The following is a 12,588-nucleotide window of genomic DNA, read 5'->3' as shown; positions in this document are numbered from 1 at the left end:
TTGCATCAAGCTGTGTAGTGTGCGTCAAACTCAGGTTAAAATTCAGAAAATTCTTGGTTTTTCAGTAATGATATCTGAAAATCTTTGCAGGTCTCTGTGTCTTTTGTCAAGCACATGTTTGGGGCTGCACACAAATACCCCAGTCCCTGAGAGCTTTGTTTTGAATGGTACATAAACACTGGAGCCATTCTCATTCACAATGTTGATAATCCAATTATGGATCCATAATCACCAGTATAATAGAATGTTAGCTATCTTTGAGAACCCATTTTCAGGTTAATGAAATTTATTTTAATCACCTGTTCCTGATTACATCTTGAGCAGGGTGCCAGAAATCTGATTACATCACAGCGCTTTCCTTTTTACTTCTTTTGCTGCCACACAAAAGGTCCCAAACCACTCATTATTCCTGCTGGTAATCAACAAACTGCCTTTTCACAATGTAATCAGCACAGTAACTGAAACTGAAAGCCTATACTTCAGAGAATTGCAGCAGGCTGGTGGCCTGTATATAAAGCTTATGCAGCGCCCAACATAGTGCTGCATTTAAGCTGCATTTACAAGAAGTAATAAGAAATAATGAAAACACGCATGAAGGGTGAAATGGCCTACAGCACAAAAAAGGTATGTATCCCAGTGCGTGTCTTATTATTTATGTATTTATGTCATGTATTTCTTATGGTTTAAAGTCAGGAAGATAAGTTCAGATTCTCTGGTACAGGAAAAATAACATTAGATGGATTTCACCTCTTGTATTTATTTATTCTTTAAAAAACAAAACAAACAAAAGACAGAGACTGGGTCTCGATGTAAGTGCTCTTACTAAAGAAAAACTACAGTGTAAATCCGGAAAAGGAAATAGCGCCGTAGAGGTCACCGAGTTCTCGCGGTGGCAGCCGGGATTTCGGCGGACTGTGTGCCTGCGCTGAGGAAAGGTGCGTGTCCCCAGTGTCCGCTCCGGTCGCCCGGTTAGGAATGCGCCTCACGAACCCGGTGTGTGGTGTAGTATTTGACGAAACGCCAGTGGGGACCGCCGTTTAAGAAGAGTCATGGTTTGGCACTGCTTGTACCATTAGTTTCTCGGCGTGTGAGCTTGATTCATTGAGCTAGCTAGTCGTTAGCCCGCTTCGTTGATTCATACGCACGCTAGCTCGCTAGCTTCAGTCTGTAGCATACCCGCTAGCCGGTTAGCCAATCCAGAGTCGAGTAGGAGAGGACCAGACTGACTGCTGAACTCAGCCGGCGTTTCGGGGAGACGCGGCGGCGGTGGTGGTGGCAGGAGGGGGCCGGGAGAACGCGACGGGGTGGAAGTGAGTCAGGAGCGGCTGATGAGTTCAGACCAGAGCGGAGAGCCGCCGCTGCTGCAGGAGGAGGCTGATCCCGGACCGAAGACCGGTGGGAAGGACGAGGCTCCGCTGGGGAGCGAGGGAGGGTCAGGCGGCATGGTGAGTGAGGCCTTCTTTAGCGTGTTAGCTTACTGGCTAAGCGACTGCCGCTTTCTAACAGGGAGACCTGTTAGCACAGTACGCCCCCTTTGCGTAATTAGCTTTGTTATTTATTACACATCTGAAATTAACTCAAACAAGATCAAGAATGAAACTTTGAGCGCGTTTGTGAATGTGTGAGTTTTTGCGTGACTGTTTTGTGACTATGTGAGAAAGCAGGACCAGAATCAAAGACTTTCACGAGTACTTACTCTACTTTCTGCCAGTACAAGCTTTACTTTTACACACTTGGTGATGGTGGCGGTGTGTGTGTGGGGGGTTATAGCAGTAGCTCTACCGCAGCTCATTTAGATAGCTGCTAACGGTAGCTTAGCCGTTGTAACCAGCAAGCTCATTAAGTAGTTTGCTGAGTAATCATTAGCCCGTAAATTAAGTTTTGACAGAGCTTTAGGATGACGGCGGTGGTATTTGAAGCGGGCACGCGCCGAATCAGTTGTTTTCCGTTAGCGGGTGAACGATGCTTCAATTACTGGCCGAATGATAGTGTTCATTCACTCCGTTATCTGTGAGCTAATCGCGGTGCTAGCAGACCTAGCTAGCGCAGTGACATGCGTTGCAAATACCTGGCCTTTGCTGCGCAGCGCAGTCAGCTGACATTGCTTGGCTCGCTGTGGCCTGTAACACAGAAGCGTGCATTGTAACCATGTGTCAAGTTGCACCGCACATAAATGTCCGCGCTTGTCTGAATGGCATAGAGGCCTCTCCTATGGGTATACATCCCGCTCTTGTTGTGTGATCGGGGAGGAGAAGTGCCCTGAGCCATACTACCACCGGCAGCTGCTCTTGTCAGGCCAAGTGCTTTTGCAAAAAAGAGCCAGGACCTGTTAGCAGGTGGTGAATGACAATGTGAAGCAAATCTGACAGTTTAGCAGGAAGCTGCCATCCACTTTACACAAGATTAAAAACACAGTCCACAGTTAGCTCACATCAAGATCACATCGGTGTCTGTAGATCTTAATGTGTCAGTGTGCAATCTATTCTTGGCCACAGATCTTTGCAGGGTCAGGATTTCTTCTGCCAGACCATAGCCGGTTTGGTATGGAGAGTCAGATCAGATCTGTGGATAACATACATGGGAAATAAATTTATGCTGGTGAAGGTAACATGTAACGTGTTTATTTGCAAATATTTTGACTACACACAGCTTTTATAGTCACCCCTCCTTGAGGTGAACAGGGTAAGGGCTGATTTTGTTGACAGGAGATCACAAGGCCTTATGGGGACATGTGTCACTGGGATGTTCCAGCCATCAGTATAAATTTAATCAATGAAAATCAGCAGACATAGCTGTTGTTGGCTATGACCCATCTATAGCTCCTCTCTTAGTCTATTATGGTGTTGTTGAAGACCATAATTTAGTTTGGCTTTGTTTTCCCCTGGTGTCAGAATCAAAATACTTTATTAATACCAGGGGGAAGTAATTTTCATTCAGATGCAGACTTAAAACATAAATGGGAAAAATATATATGAAATATAAAATATAAACAAAACTGAATAAAACTAAGGCACTCAAACTGCCATATTAGAACAATGCTATAAACATTATAGACAGTGTATTAGTTATGACAGTCTAGGTGTCATAAGGGGGAGTTATAAAGTTTTTTGGCCAATAGTAGGGGTGATTTCATGTGGTGTTTTTGTGGTGTATTGTGGTTGAATGAGTCTTTTGCTGAACATGCTCCTATGGCTGTCCAGCACAAGGTAAAAAGGGTGTGAAGGGTTGTTCAATATTGACTGTAACTTGGATTGCATCCTCCTTCCTTAAACCTCTGCTGGAGTAAGGGCAAACATGCCTTGAGACGTGCAGCAGAGATCTAAAATTTAAAACTCTGTTTCTTAAAAAGGAATAAAAAGCAACTGGGAAAAAAAAGAAGCAAAACTCAGGTGACAGATGTGTAAATGGTCACGCATTTGTTAGTCAAAAGAGCCCTTATTTGAATGCGTCTTACGTTTGAAGAACCACTAAAAGCATTAAACAGATGAAACGTTGTGTGCATTTCAGTGCTTAAATAGAAACTCTTAAATTTCAACAGTAAAATTTAGATAACTGACAACTTACCTCTGCTCAAAAATAAACATCACTCTGCTTTCAGTGTTTGCCGGAACCAAATTTGATTGATCCTCCTCTTTCTATTTCAAAGGTCACCTTCAAGGGTGCTGGTTTGAATCCTAATGCCAAGGTGTGGCAGGAGATGCCCGTGGCCCCCAGCGAGACCGTTACCAGCAACCCTCATTGGTCTCCCTCGGATCTCAATGAGGGTAAGAAATGAAAGAGTATGCTAAACTGATTTTATTGCGCTTTACAGCACGTGTTTGGAAAATAAGTTTGAAGGCTTTTTTGGGAAACTGGACATTGTGACGCCCATGTCTACTCATGGATTATTTCCCCTTTTTGAGTCAACACTCCTAACGTTGTTATTGGTGTTTTAAAATAATTTTGGGGCCTTACTACTTTAAAAAAAAAAAAATCTTAGATAGCATCTGTATAAGTTGCAACTTTATTCATGTACACAAACAATAAATAGCTAAACCATCAAAGATGCGGGTAAGTTTGAAATAGACTGTGCTCTTTCTGAATCAGACTCTTTACCTTGTTCACAGGTTACTCTGAGCCTCCGTCTGCTGGGTGCAAGCAGTATACCGTGGGATTCCCGGCCCTGGATAACAGCAGCTCCACAGCAACAGCTGAGATAGCAGTAAATGGAATGGACCCTCCAGAGTTGGGCTTTTCCCCCGCTGAGTCTACAACAGGGACCTCAGGTCAGTCCTGACACAAGAAGTCATTTTCACACACAGGCTGCAGCTAAAAATTAGTGTTTTTTTCAATACGTCTGAAAACAGGAAATTATGAACAACCTGAATGCACTGAGGTGGCAGATTGAGTGATCTGATACCATAAAATGTCTCAGCAGCTTAAAATACAGGACTTTCACGCAGATGTGTTCACAAAACTCTTTGTTCCCCGAGGGAAATTTGTCTGGGAGCAGATGAAACACTGTAAACAACTGAGAGACTGCTGGGTCACACTAACCTGTAGAGTTATTTGTATTTAATTACCACCTTGACAAAAACCCTGTCTTAATCACTTGTGTTGCTAAGCATATACTCCACTGTGGAAACTTGGAACCACTGGCCCCTGTGTTAGTTACACCTGTGCAATCTAATGCCCCCCCAAGGTCATAGATAAAGGTGTTGTTGTACACATACAGGGTGTGAGTTTGAATGGAGTAAAAGTCACCTCAATCTAGCCGCTTTTCCAGTAACTCAAACTTTTCCTGTCATGCTTATGACACGGATGAATCTGACACTGTTGGAGTCATTTCAGTCACTGCTTATAATGTCATGTGACATCAGCATGTGTCTTTTAAAAGAAAAAGGTTGTGTTTGAAAAATAATGTAATTAATGCTTTTTAACAGAAAACATTGCAATTTTTTTTAACCATTGATTCTTTAATGTTTTACAGTGGATTCAAAAACGGAAGAACAGCCAATCTCTTCTGAGAATTTGCGAGAGTCTCTGAAGAAAGAACTGGAGTATTATTTCTCCAGGTAAGAAACCAACACCTAAAGCAAGTTTTTTTTATGTGCAAAATTTAGAAAATAGTTTTCTGTTGACTGTTTGGAGAAGCTAATCTACGTGAATTTATTTATTTATTTTGATTCAGAGAGAACCTCTCAAAGGATTTATACCTGATGTCCCAGATGGACAGCGATCAGTTTGTCCCTATTTGGACTATTGCCAGTATGGAGAGCATTAAAGTCCTCACTACAGACATGGACCTCATTCTGGATGTGTTGAGATGTAAGTGAAAAGCTGAGGATGGCTCATGTTTAAAAAGGTGTGTACTGATTGGTCTTTTGCCTCAACTTAAATATTCTTAAACCCACTCTTCCTCCCAGCGTCTCCTATGGTACAAGTGGATGAGAAAGGGGAGAAAGTGCGTCCTAATCACAAGCGGTGCATTATCATTTTGAGAGAAGTTCCTGAAACCACACCTGTTGAGGTAAGAAACAAAAAAAGTTTGACTGACAGGCCATTAAAGCACTGAAAACATAGTTATATGCTTGAAGTGAGTATGCATTGTATTCAATTCACAGGAAGTGGAGTCATTGTTCAAAAATGACAACTGTCCAAAGGTTATAAGTGTCGAGTTTGCACACAACAACAACTGGTACATCACATTCCAATCGGACACAGATGCTCAACAGGTACTCAGCTCAACTCTTCTTCATCATGTCTAAAGTATTCAGATGAAATCCAGCATCACTGATAGTCGTTTGACTCTTTTCTTGCCCCCCTAGGCGTACAAGTACTTGAGAGAAGAAGTAAAAACATTTCAGGGAAAACCCATTATGGTGAGTTAAATTAAAATCTGACATTTTGGAAAGGCCCCTCTGTAAACATCTTGACGTTTGTTGACACATTTCCCCCTCTGATTCATACCAACAGGCCAGAATAAAGGCCATCAACACATTTTTTGCAAAGAACGGCTACCGTAGCATGGACAGCAGCCTGTACGCTCAGCAGTCCCAGAGCCAGTCCCAGTACAGCTCTCCGCTCTACATGCAGCACGTCTACCCCCAGCAGCAGTACCCCCTCTACGGCATCGTACCTCCCACCTGGACACCTTCGCCCACACCGTACTTTGAAACGCCTCTGGTGAGATTGACTGTGCTTTTGCTGCTTTGAGACTAACTAAAACCCTCTGTCAGAGTATCTACAGTCAAAGGGGCGAATTCAGTATGTTATTAATGTTAATTTATTTCTTATAGAAGGTGTTTTTATCACAGGACCATTGCACACCTGCCGACTAATCATCCAAGTTTATTTTGCACTAATCGAAATAACTGCATCTTTACAAATATAGCCAAATACAGTCAGGCATTAATGTCTGTTCTGTGTGATTATTAAAACCCAGAAAACAGAAAGCCACACTTCATGCACCTCAAAGGCTTTTGTCTGCGTTCACCACCAGCATTCAGCACCTAAATATAATGCAGGAAATCAACCGTGAAAAATGTGTTTCGCGCCAGCTGTGGCAGAATCCCTTGTTAGTTATTTCTTCCTTATTTATTGTGATGCTTAAATTCAGATGCTTTGCTTTCTGAAATGTCAGTGACATAAATACACAATGTTGCATAAGAATTGGCTGGGATGTTTTTGTTGTTTTCTTTTCTAAAGCCGCTCTACAATGAGCTTACCTATTTTCATCTCCTTGGGGAAAGCTAAACAACAGATATCTGGAAAACAAGTGTTGCTTTAAGCAGGATTAGTAAATACTGACTTTTTTATTTATTTATGCTCCCTTCCACCTCTTGAGCAGGCTCCGTTTCCCAACAGTAGCTTTGTGAATGGATTTGGCTCTGCTGGACACTACAAGACCAGCTCCAGTTCTCTTAATATCACTCGCCCATTCAACAGAAGCCGGTAAGGATTACTGCTGTGAGCTTTTTGTTTGTTTGGGGGGGTGGGGTCTCTTTTCTCAAACATATTAGAATGTTTTATCACTTGTGTTCTTGTTTGCATGAAGTTAAACAGTGAACATCGGACCATCTCTGTAATACAGTTTGTCTAAAGTTAAGGAGGGAACTGCTCATCACTCCCTGTCTTCTTTTACTTCCCCACAGTGTACCCCTCTATTCAAGAAAGAATGTAATAAATGCCTTCAGGTACCACTGTTATACTATATAATGAGCTTCATTGCTTCCCTCATTTCTTACCATACCGCAGTAGCCAAATGATTAAATACATAACAGGCCCCATGCCTTCTGCCAGGCAGATTTTTATGGCCATAATCGTCCTCGTAGTTGTGATAAATGTTTGGTGCCTTTTTATGAGCGTCCTGAATTTGTCTTTCCTTTGATAAATGCTGGCTGCAATCTGATTTCGAGCAACTGGCTTTATTTATTTATTTTTCCAGTTAAGGCCACCTTGCCCTTCTTTGCATTTACATTATTACACGTGACAGCTTCTCTCCATCACAACTAACTATCCATTATGTGTAGTCTTTCTTTTTATTTGTGCTGCTTTCATTCGTGACTGTCATCATATGCTGTAACAAAGAAATGCTGACAGGAGTTGAGTGTAGGTCATCTCTGCTGTCAAGCATCAATTCATACACTGCATTTTTGTGCAAAGAGATGACAACTTTTTCAAGCGTGTTCATCACGTTTGTTCAAAAGAAGCTTCACAGAGACATAAGTCAGACCCAGTGATGAGATCATGATGCGCATAGAGGGAAAGAGGGATGGAAGAACTGACTTTGGTTCTCTCGCTTTCTTCATCTTTTCTCTTTGCTCTTTCTTTCTCTCTCTCTCTGTTCTCCCTGTGGACTTTCAAAGTCAGGAATTTCAGTCCCAACCCAATGAGCGTTCAGATTATGAGACCTGAGGGTCAAAGACTGGTGGGAAGATAAGTCTATGTGAAATCATGCTAATCATACAACATCTAAAAGGTTTATTTGTGGCACAAACCCTGGCAGGTCTTGCAGGGGTGTTGTCAGCTCTGCTCAGTGAGTTAATGATTGGTTGCAGATAGCTGACATCTGAGTTTTAGCTGCTTCAGCCAATCATGACCTCAGTTGTAGTCCAAAACCACCTGCATGTCTACGTTTACTCTGAAGACACAGCATGTTGTCCCATTTCCCTTGCAAACTGTCAAGTTTAGTGTGGTTGCCACCAGTGTTTCCTTTGAACTGACTGAACCGTTTTAGCTTCTTTTCACTAGAAAATTGTTTATTTCCTTTGAAGACTTCAAATGATGTGTACAGGCTTCTAATTACCTCAGATTGCAGTGCATGATTTTCAGTGTTTTAACACAAGATTTACTCTTAAGTTCATACAGTGGTTTAGGGCTGTTCGATATGACCAAAATCTCATATGCCGATATAAGACATTTATCGTCCCGACAACGATATTTATCACACAAGTTTTACATTTTCTGTAACTTCTGTGAATCTCGGGCAACTCGATTTGCACAAAGTGTTTTCACCTGGGCGTCGTGTACCTGGAATCGAGTGTTACATAAGTTGAAACGGACGCAATTTTAACAATTTTTGTGAGTTTTACACGGCGTGCTGCTGGGAAAAGCTTGTCCTAAGGTTTTTAATTTTTTTAAATTTTTTTTAGCACCTGATGGCTCTTTTTAGCTTCTCATCCGTAAACACTGCATACTGTTTCATGTGATTCAGTTTATTTTGAAAAATCTTAACAGGGTCTTAAGCTTTATTGTGAAAGGTTTATTTGGGAAATAAGCGGTTTTACTTTTGTTGTTGCTAACGAAATGCATAAAGCAGTTGTCCGTCCGTAGTGTGGGTATTTTAAATATGAAATTCTACAGTGACCATTGATGAAAAACTATTGCTGTAAACAGTTCATTTTGCGACACCACGAAACAAACAATAGCGTAATATGAAACGATAGACGTTTTTATATCGTCATCCGAAATATATAGTTATATCGAACAGCCCTACAGTGGTTTAACATCTTATAGCCAACAAATTGGATTAATGTACTTGTAACAGCTGCTGAACTGCTTTCAAAGGCTCTGGATGTGTATTACACAGATCTGTTTCCTTGGAACACATAAGCATAATGTCTTGTGTATTTTATGACTGCAAAAATATACGACTAAAAGTTGGTAAATGTGTAAAAATATAAATCCTGAACGGAATAATTTATATTACGTGGACTTAAGTGTAAAAGCACCTTAACCGAAAGTTAAGTTCAGTAGGAAGCACTGGTTGCCAGTTTGTATGCAGAGCATTTTAAATGCATAGTAACCTTGATCTTCACTTTCCCCTCACGACAACAGAAACCACGTAAAGCCCCAGGTGAGGCCAAACGACGTGACCTCAGCATCCGTAACACCGGTCCCACTGGAAAGCCTGACCGGACTGCGAAGCCCGCAGCTTCCTGCTCCCAACGCTACTGCCGCCATCTCCACTACTAACACAGTCCAGACAACCACTGACTTGACCATGGCATTCTCGCATCTACCCCCCTCTTCCTCATTGGACGCCAGCGAAGACAGTGGCATAGCTGGACGTGGAAGGTAAGCCTCATCTGTTTCAAACCTGGTCGAATGTTAGAGCTGCTGCTCGTAGGTTAGATTTGATAAGTTATGATATTTCCATCGATTTAAGCAAGTTACAGTTGACTTTAACCAAAAGCCATATTTTAAACTAAATGCATCTTAAATGAGTAAAAGGGTTTTTAGACCTAGACATGAGTATTATTTCAGTGGGTAGGTACTACTCAGATTTGATTTTTTTTTTTGGTAAATGAAACAAACAAAACAGTCAACTTGGGAGTTCAAAATTCCACTTACAGCATTAATCATCAACTTGAAGACTAAGCTGCCAGATTTCTCAACTTTCTTTGCTTTTTTTGGCAAGTCTCATGTACTGCTCCCTGCCAGGAGCATGCCTCACTGTCAACAGTGTCAACAGCAGCACCTGTGCTTGAGCTAGTTGCACATGTTCTTTTTTGTCTGTTGCTTCAAACATTTTCTTTCTGATTTATATGTAAACATCAAATGATGTCATTGAAATTTGCTTATTGACTGACACATGCTTAATGGATTTAGCATGCATATGAATTTTGACTGACTTGACTCATTATTCACACCTTATTTATTTGTATTTCAGACGTACGACCTACAGAGGAACACGGAGGAGGCGAGAAGAAGATCGGATTACGGTAAACAGCAATTACCTATGGCCATAAAACTTGTATGTTGTGTTTAAAACCATGAACCATGTAATGATATTTCTGCCCGTTGGCTCTGTTTTTAATTCCTTTTCTCAGAGGCCTGTACCCTTAACAGAGGTCAAGGTTTCACCACCCAAGTTTGACCTGGCTGCTACCAACTTCCCTCCTCTTCCGGGCTGTGTGGTCAGCACACAGGGGGAGCCAGTGTTAGAAAACCGGATGTCGGATGTAGTACGTGGTTTGTACAGGGACAAGGTAAGAAAATGAGTTTGTAAATCTCTTGAACAATGATGCACAGAAAGCATTGTTGAGATGAGGACTGCACAAGTGTAACATTCATGCACTTTGCTTTTTATAGGCAGAACAAGCCAATAAAGAAGCCACTGTGAGTCCAGGTTCAGGTCAAGTCGCAGAGGAAGCTGTGGCTGTCATAAGTCCTGCCCCGGCAGCAGCAAAATCTGCTACTCAACCACTTGGACCTTCAGCCTCTGGGTATGATTGTCTCTGCTCTTAATTTGAGCATGTTTTGTTCTTAGAATAAAACTTAAAATGTTAGCTTTGCTAACTGAACCTCTTGTCCTGATAGTACCGTTCGTCAGGAGAAGAGAGTCGAACGGGTGGAACCTCCGACTCAAAAAGCAACTCCACGCACACCTGTCAAAACTCCCGGCAACCCCGCCTCCACACAGCCTGTGCCTAGCTCCAGGCCTCAGACCTCTGCTGCTTCCACACCAGCCACACCCAGCACGGCTGCCCCTGCGACAGCCGCTCTTCCCACCCCTGCACAGGTGAGAATCTGACTTTCCTGTTGTTGCTGCCGCCACATGAGCACAGTTGTCTTCCTGATGATGAGATCTTTTGCGCATAGAGGGAAAGTGAGGTAGTGAATTGACTGGCTTTGGCTCTATCCCTCATCTCTGTCACTCTTTCTTTTTTCTTCTCTCTCTCCTTTCACCCCAACCCCACCCCTCATGCTTTTGTCTCACCAAAAGTCCAGAATTTTCACTCCTACCCCAATGAGCGTCAAGATTATGAGATCTGAGGGTTTGACTGGAAGGGTGGTAAATGAGTGTATGTTTTACCCATCTTAAAAATGTTGTATTTTTCTGTTTTTGTTTAGGAGCCCCGTAAACTCAGCTACGCCGAAGTGTGTCAAAGGCCACCCAAGGACCCTCCCCCTGCATCCCCTGCCCCAGCCACCCCGGCCACCCCTAGCACCGCGTCGGGCCAGCCACTACGTGAATTGCGCGTGAACAAGGCCGAGGAGCCGGGCTCCAGCAGCAGTCCTGGAGACAAGCACGAGAGAAGCCACGACAGGGAGGGCGGATGGGAATGCAAGGAGAGCCGGCCACCACGTGAACGTGACTCTCAAGGCTACCACCGCAGCAATGGTCCCAGGGGCACCGGGGGCCTCAAGTTCCGGGACCATAGGCGTCCTCCACCAGCCCGACGCAGCTCCCCGCAGGGAGGATACAGGCACACTGGAAAAGAGCAGAACATCCCACCAGTATCGCCAAAATAAAAACTTGATATCAATAGAAAAAAGATGTATGAATATATACATGGATATATATAATTATATAAAAATGAATAACATAAAAGCAACAACAATTATGGTAGCCACCTTCCCCACCCCCCTGGAACATGTCCAAAGAGAGGCTTTTAAAGTGGCAATGAGACTGACATCCAGGACTTGTGGGCAAAATGACACCTGAAGAACTTTGACGAGTGATTGGAAAAGAAACAAAAACGTTGTTTTGGCCTTCAGAAATACGCTTAAAAGAATTTAAGTGTGACTTACCTGAAGGTTGTTGATTCGTTCATGCTCCGCTAGGGAAAGGTGGGATGCTGGGCCTCGTAAATGGCCCTCTACCTTTTTTTTTCTTTTTTTTTTTAATTAAAGAATAGATGTTGGTCTGCAAGAACAATATGCACTAAGAAAAAAGAACATGCATATATGTCATGTACATATACAAAGATATCACTAACACGCAATGAGACATCAGTTTTTGTTTCGTTTTTTCTCTTGTGTGCTTAGGTTTGCAAGTATGACTGAAGGGTTGACTGATGTCTGTGTATGCATCGATTGTTAAGCTAAATGACTGAAGTGCTGCAGGGTGCTGTCGCACTGATGTAATGATATTGAGAACATTTTGATTTTTACAGCAGAGATTCTGAATCGTCCTGAAACGGGACAATGTGGTCTTCTAATGTATATCAATGAATTGTGTTCTATGGTGGTATTTTGATCCTGGTTCATGATTGGCTTAAACGCTCTCCGTCAGATTATCAGAAGGTGTTGACACGCGCCGCGGTCAGATGTGTGATTTTTGTTCAAAGCCCAGATGCTCTGTAAGGGGGGGGGGGCTCA

The 12,588-nt window shown here is 42.6% G+C and overlaps 1 protein-coding gene across 2 annotated transcripts; it reads left to right on the top strand.

Annotated features, from left to right (window-relative positions):
• The first annotated feature begins 901 nt into the window (after window positions 1-901).
• On the top strand, window positions 902-12,588 carry larp4aa (La ribonucleoprotein 4Aa). Of its 2 annotated transcripts, XM_006785591.3 has the most exons (17): window positions 902-1,445; window positions 3,647-3,764; window positions 4,107-4,265; window positions 4,970-5,054; window positions 5,171-5,307; window positions 5,406-5,509; window positions 5,604-5,714; window positions 5,808-5,861; window positions 5,956-6,165; window positions 6,830-6,933; window positions 7,134-7,175; window positions 9,319-9,558; window positions 10,154-10,205; window positions 10,314-10,472; window positions 10,576-10,709; window positions 10,804-11,005; window positions 11,338-12,588. In XM_006785591.3, the coding sequence occupies exons 1-17, from the start codon at window positions 1,329-1,331 to the stop codon at window positions 11,737-11,739; spliced, it is 2,430 nt and encodes an 809-aa protein (XP_006785654.2). In that variant the 5' UTR covers window positions 902-1,328; the 3' UTR covers window positions 11,740-12,588. The 2 variants fall into 2 exon arrangements, with proteins under 2 accessions (XP_006785654.2, XP_006785655.2); XM_006785592.3 differs by lacking the exon at window positions 7,134-7,175.

This window comes from Neolamprologus brichardi, chromosome 20 (genome assembly GCF_056152115.1).
Source record: "Neolamprologus brichardi isolate AB-2024 chromosome 20, ASM5615211v1, whole genome shotgun sequence".
NCBI classification, from domain to species: domain Eukaryota; kingdom Metazoa; phylum Chordata; class Actinopteri; order Cichliformes; family Cichlidae; genus Neolamprologus; species Neolamprologus brichardi.
This window is presented reverse-complemented; position numbering and strand designations above follow the sequence as displayed.

Coding starts and splice junctions, on each gene's coding strand:
- larp4aa (XM_006785591.3), top strand. CDS start 1,329: ATGAGTTCAGACCAGAGCGGAGAGCCGCCGCTGCTGCAGGAGGAGGCT. Junction 5,510..5,603: donor CTGAAACCACACCTGTTGAG/GTAAGAAACAAA, acceptor TTCAATTCACAG/GAAGTGGAGTCATTGTTCAA. Junction 10,710..10,803: donor CTTGGACCTTCAGCCTCTGG/GTATGATTGTCT, acceptor TTGTCCTGATAG/TACCGTTCGTCAGGAGAAGA.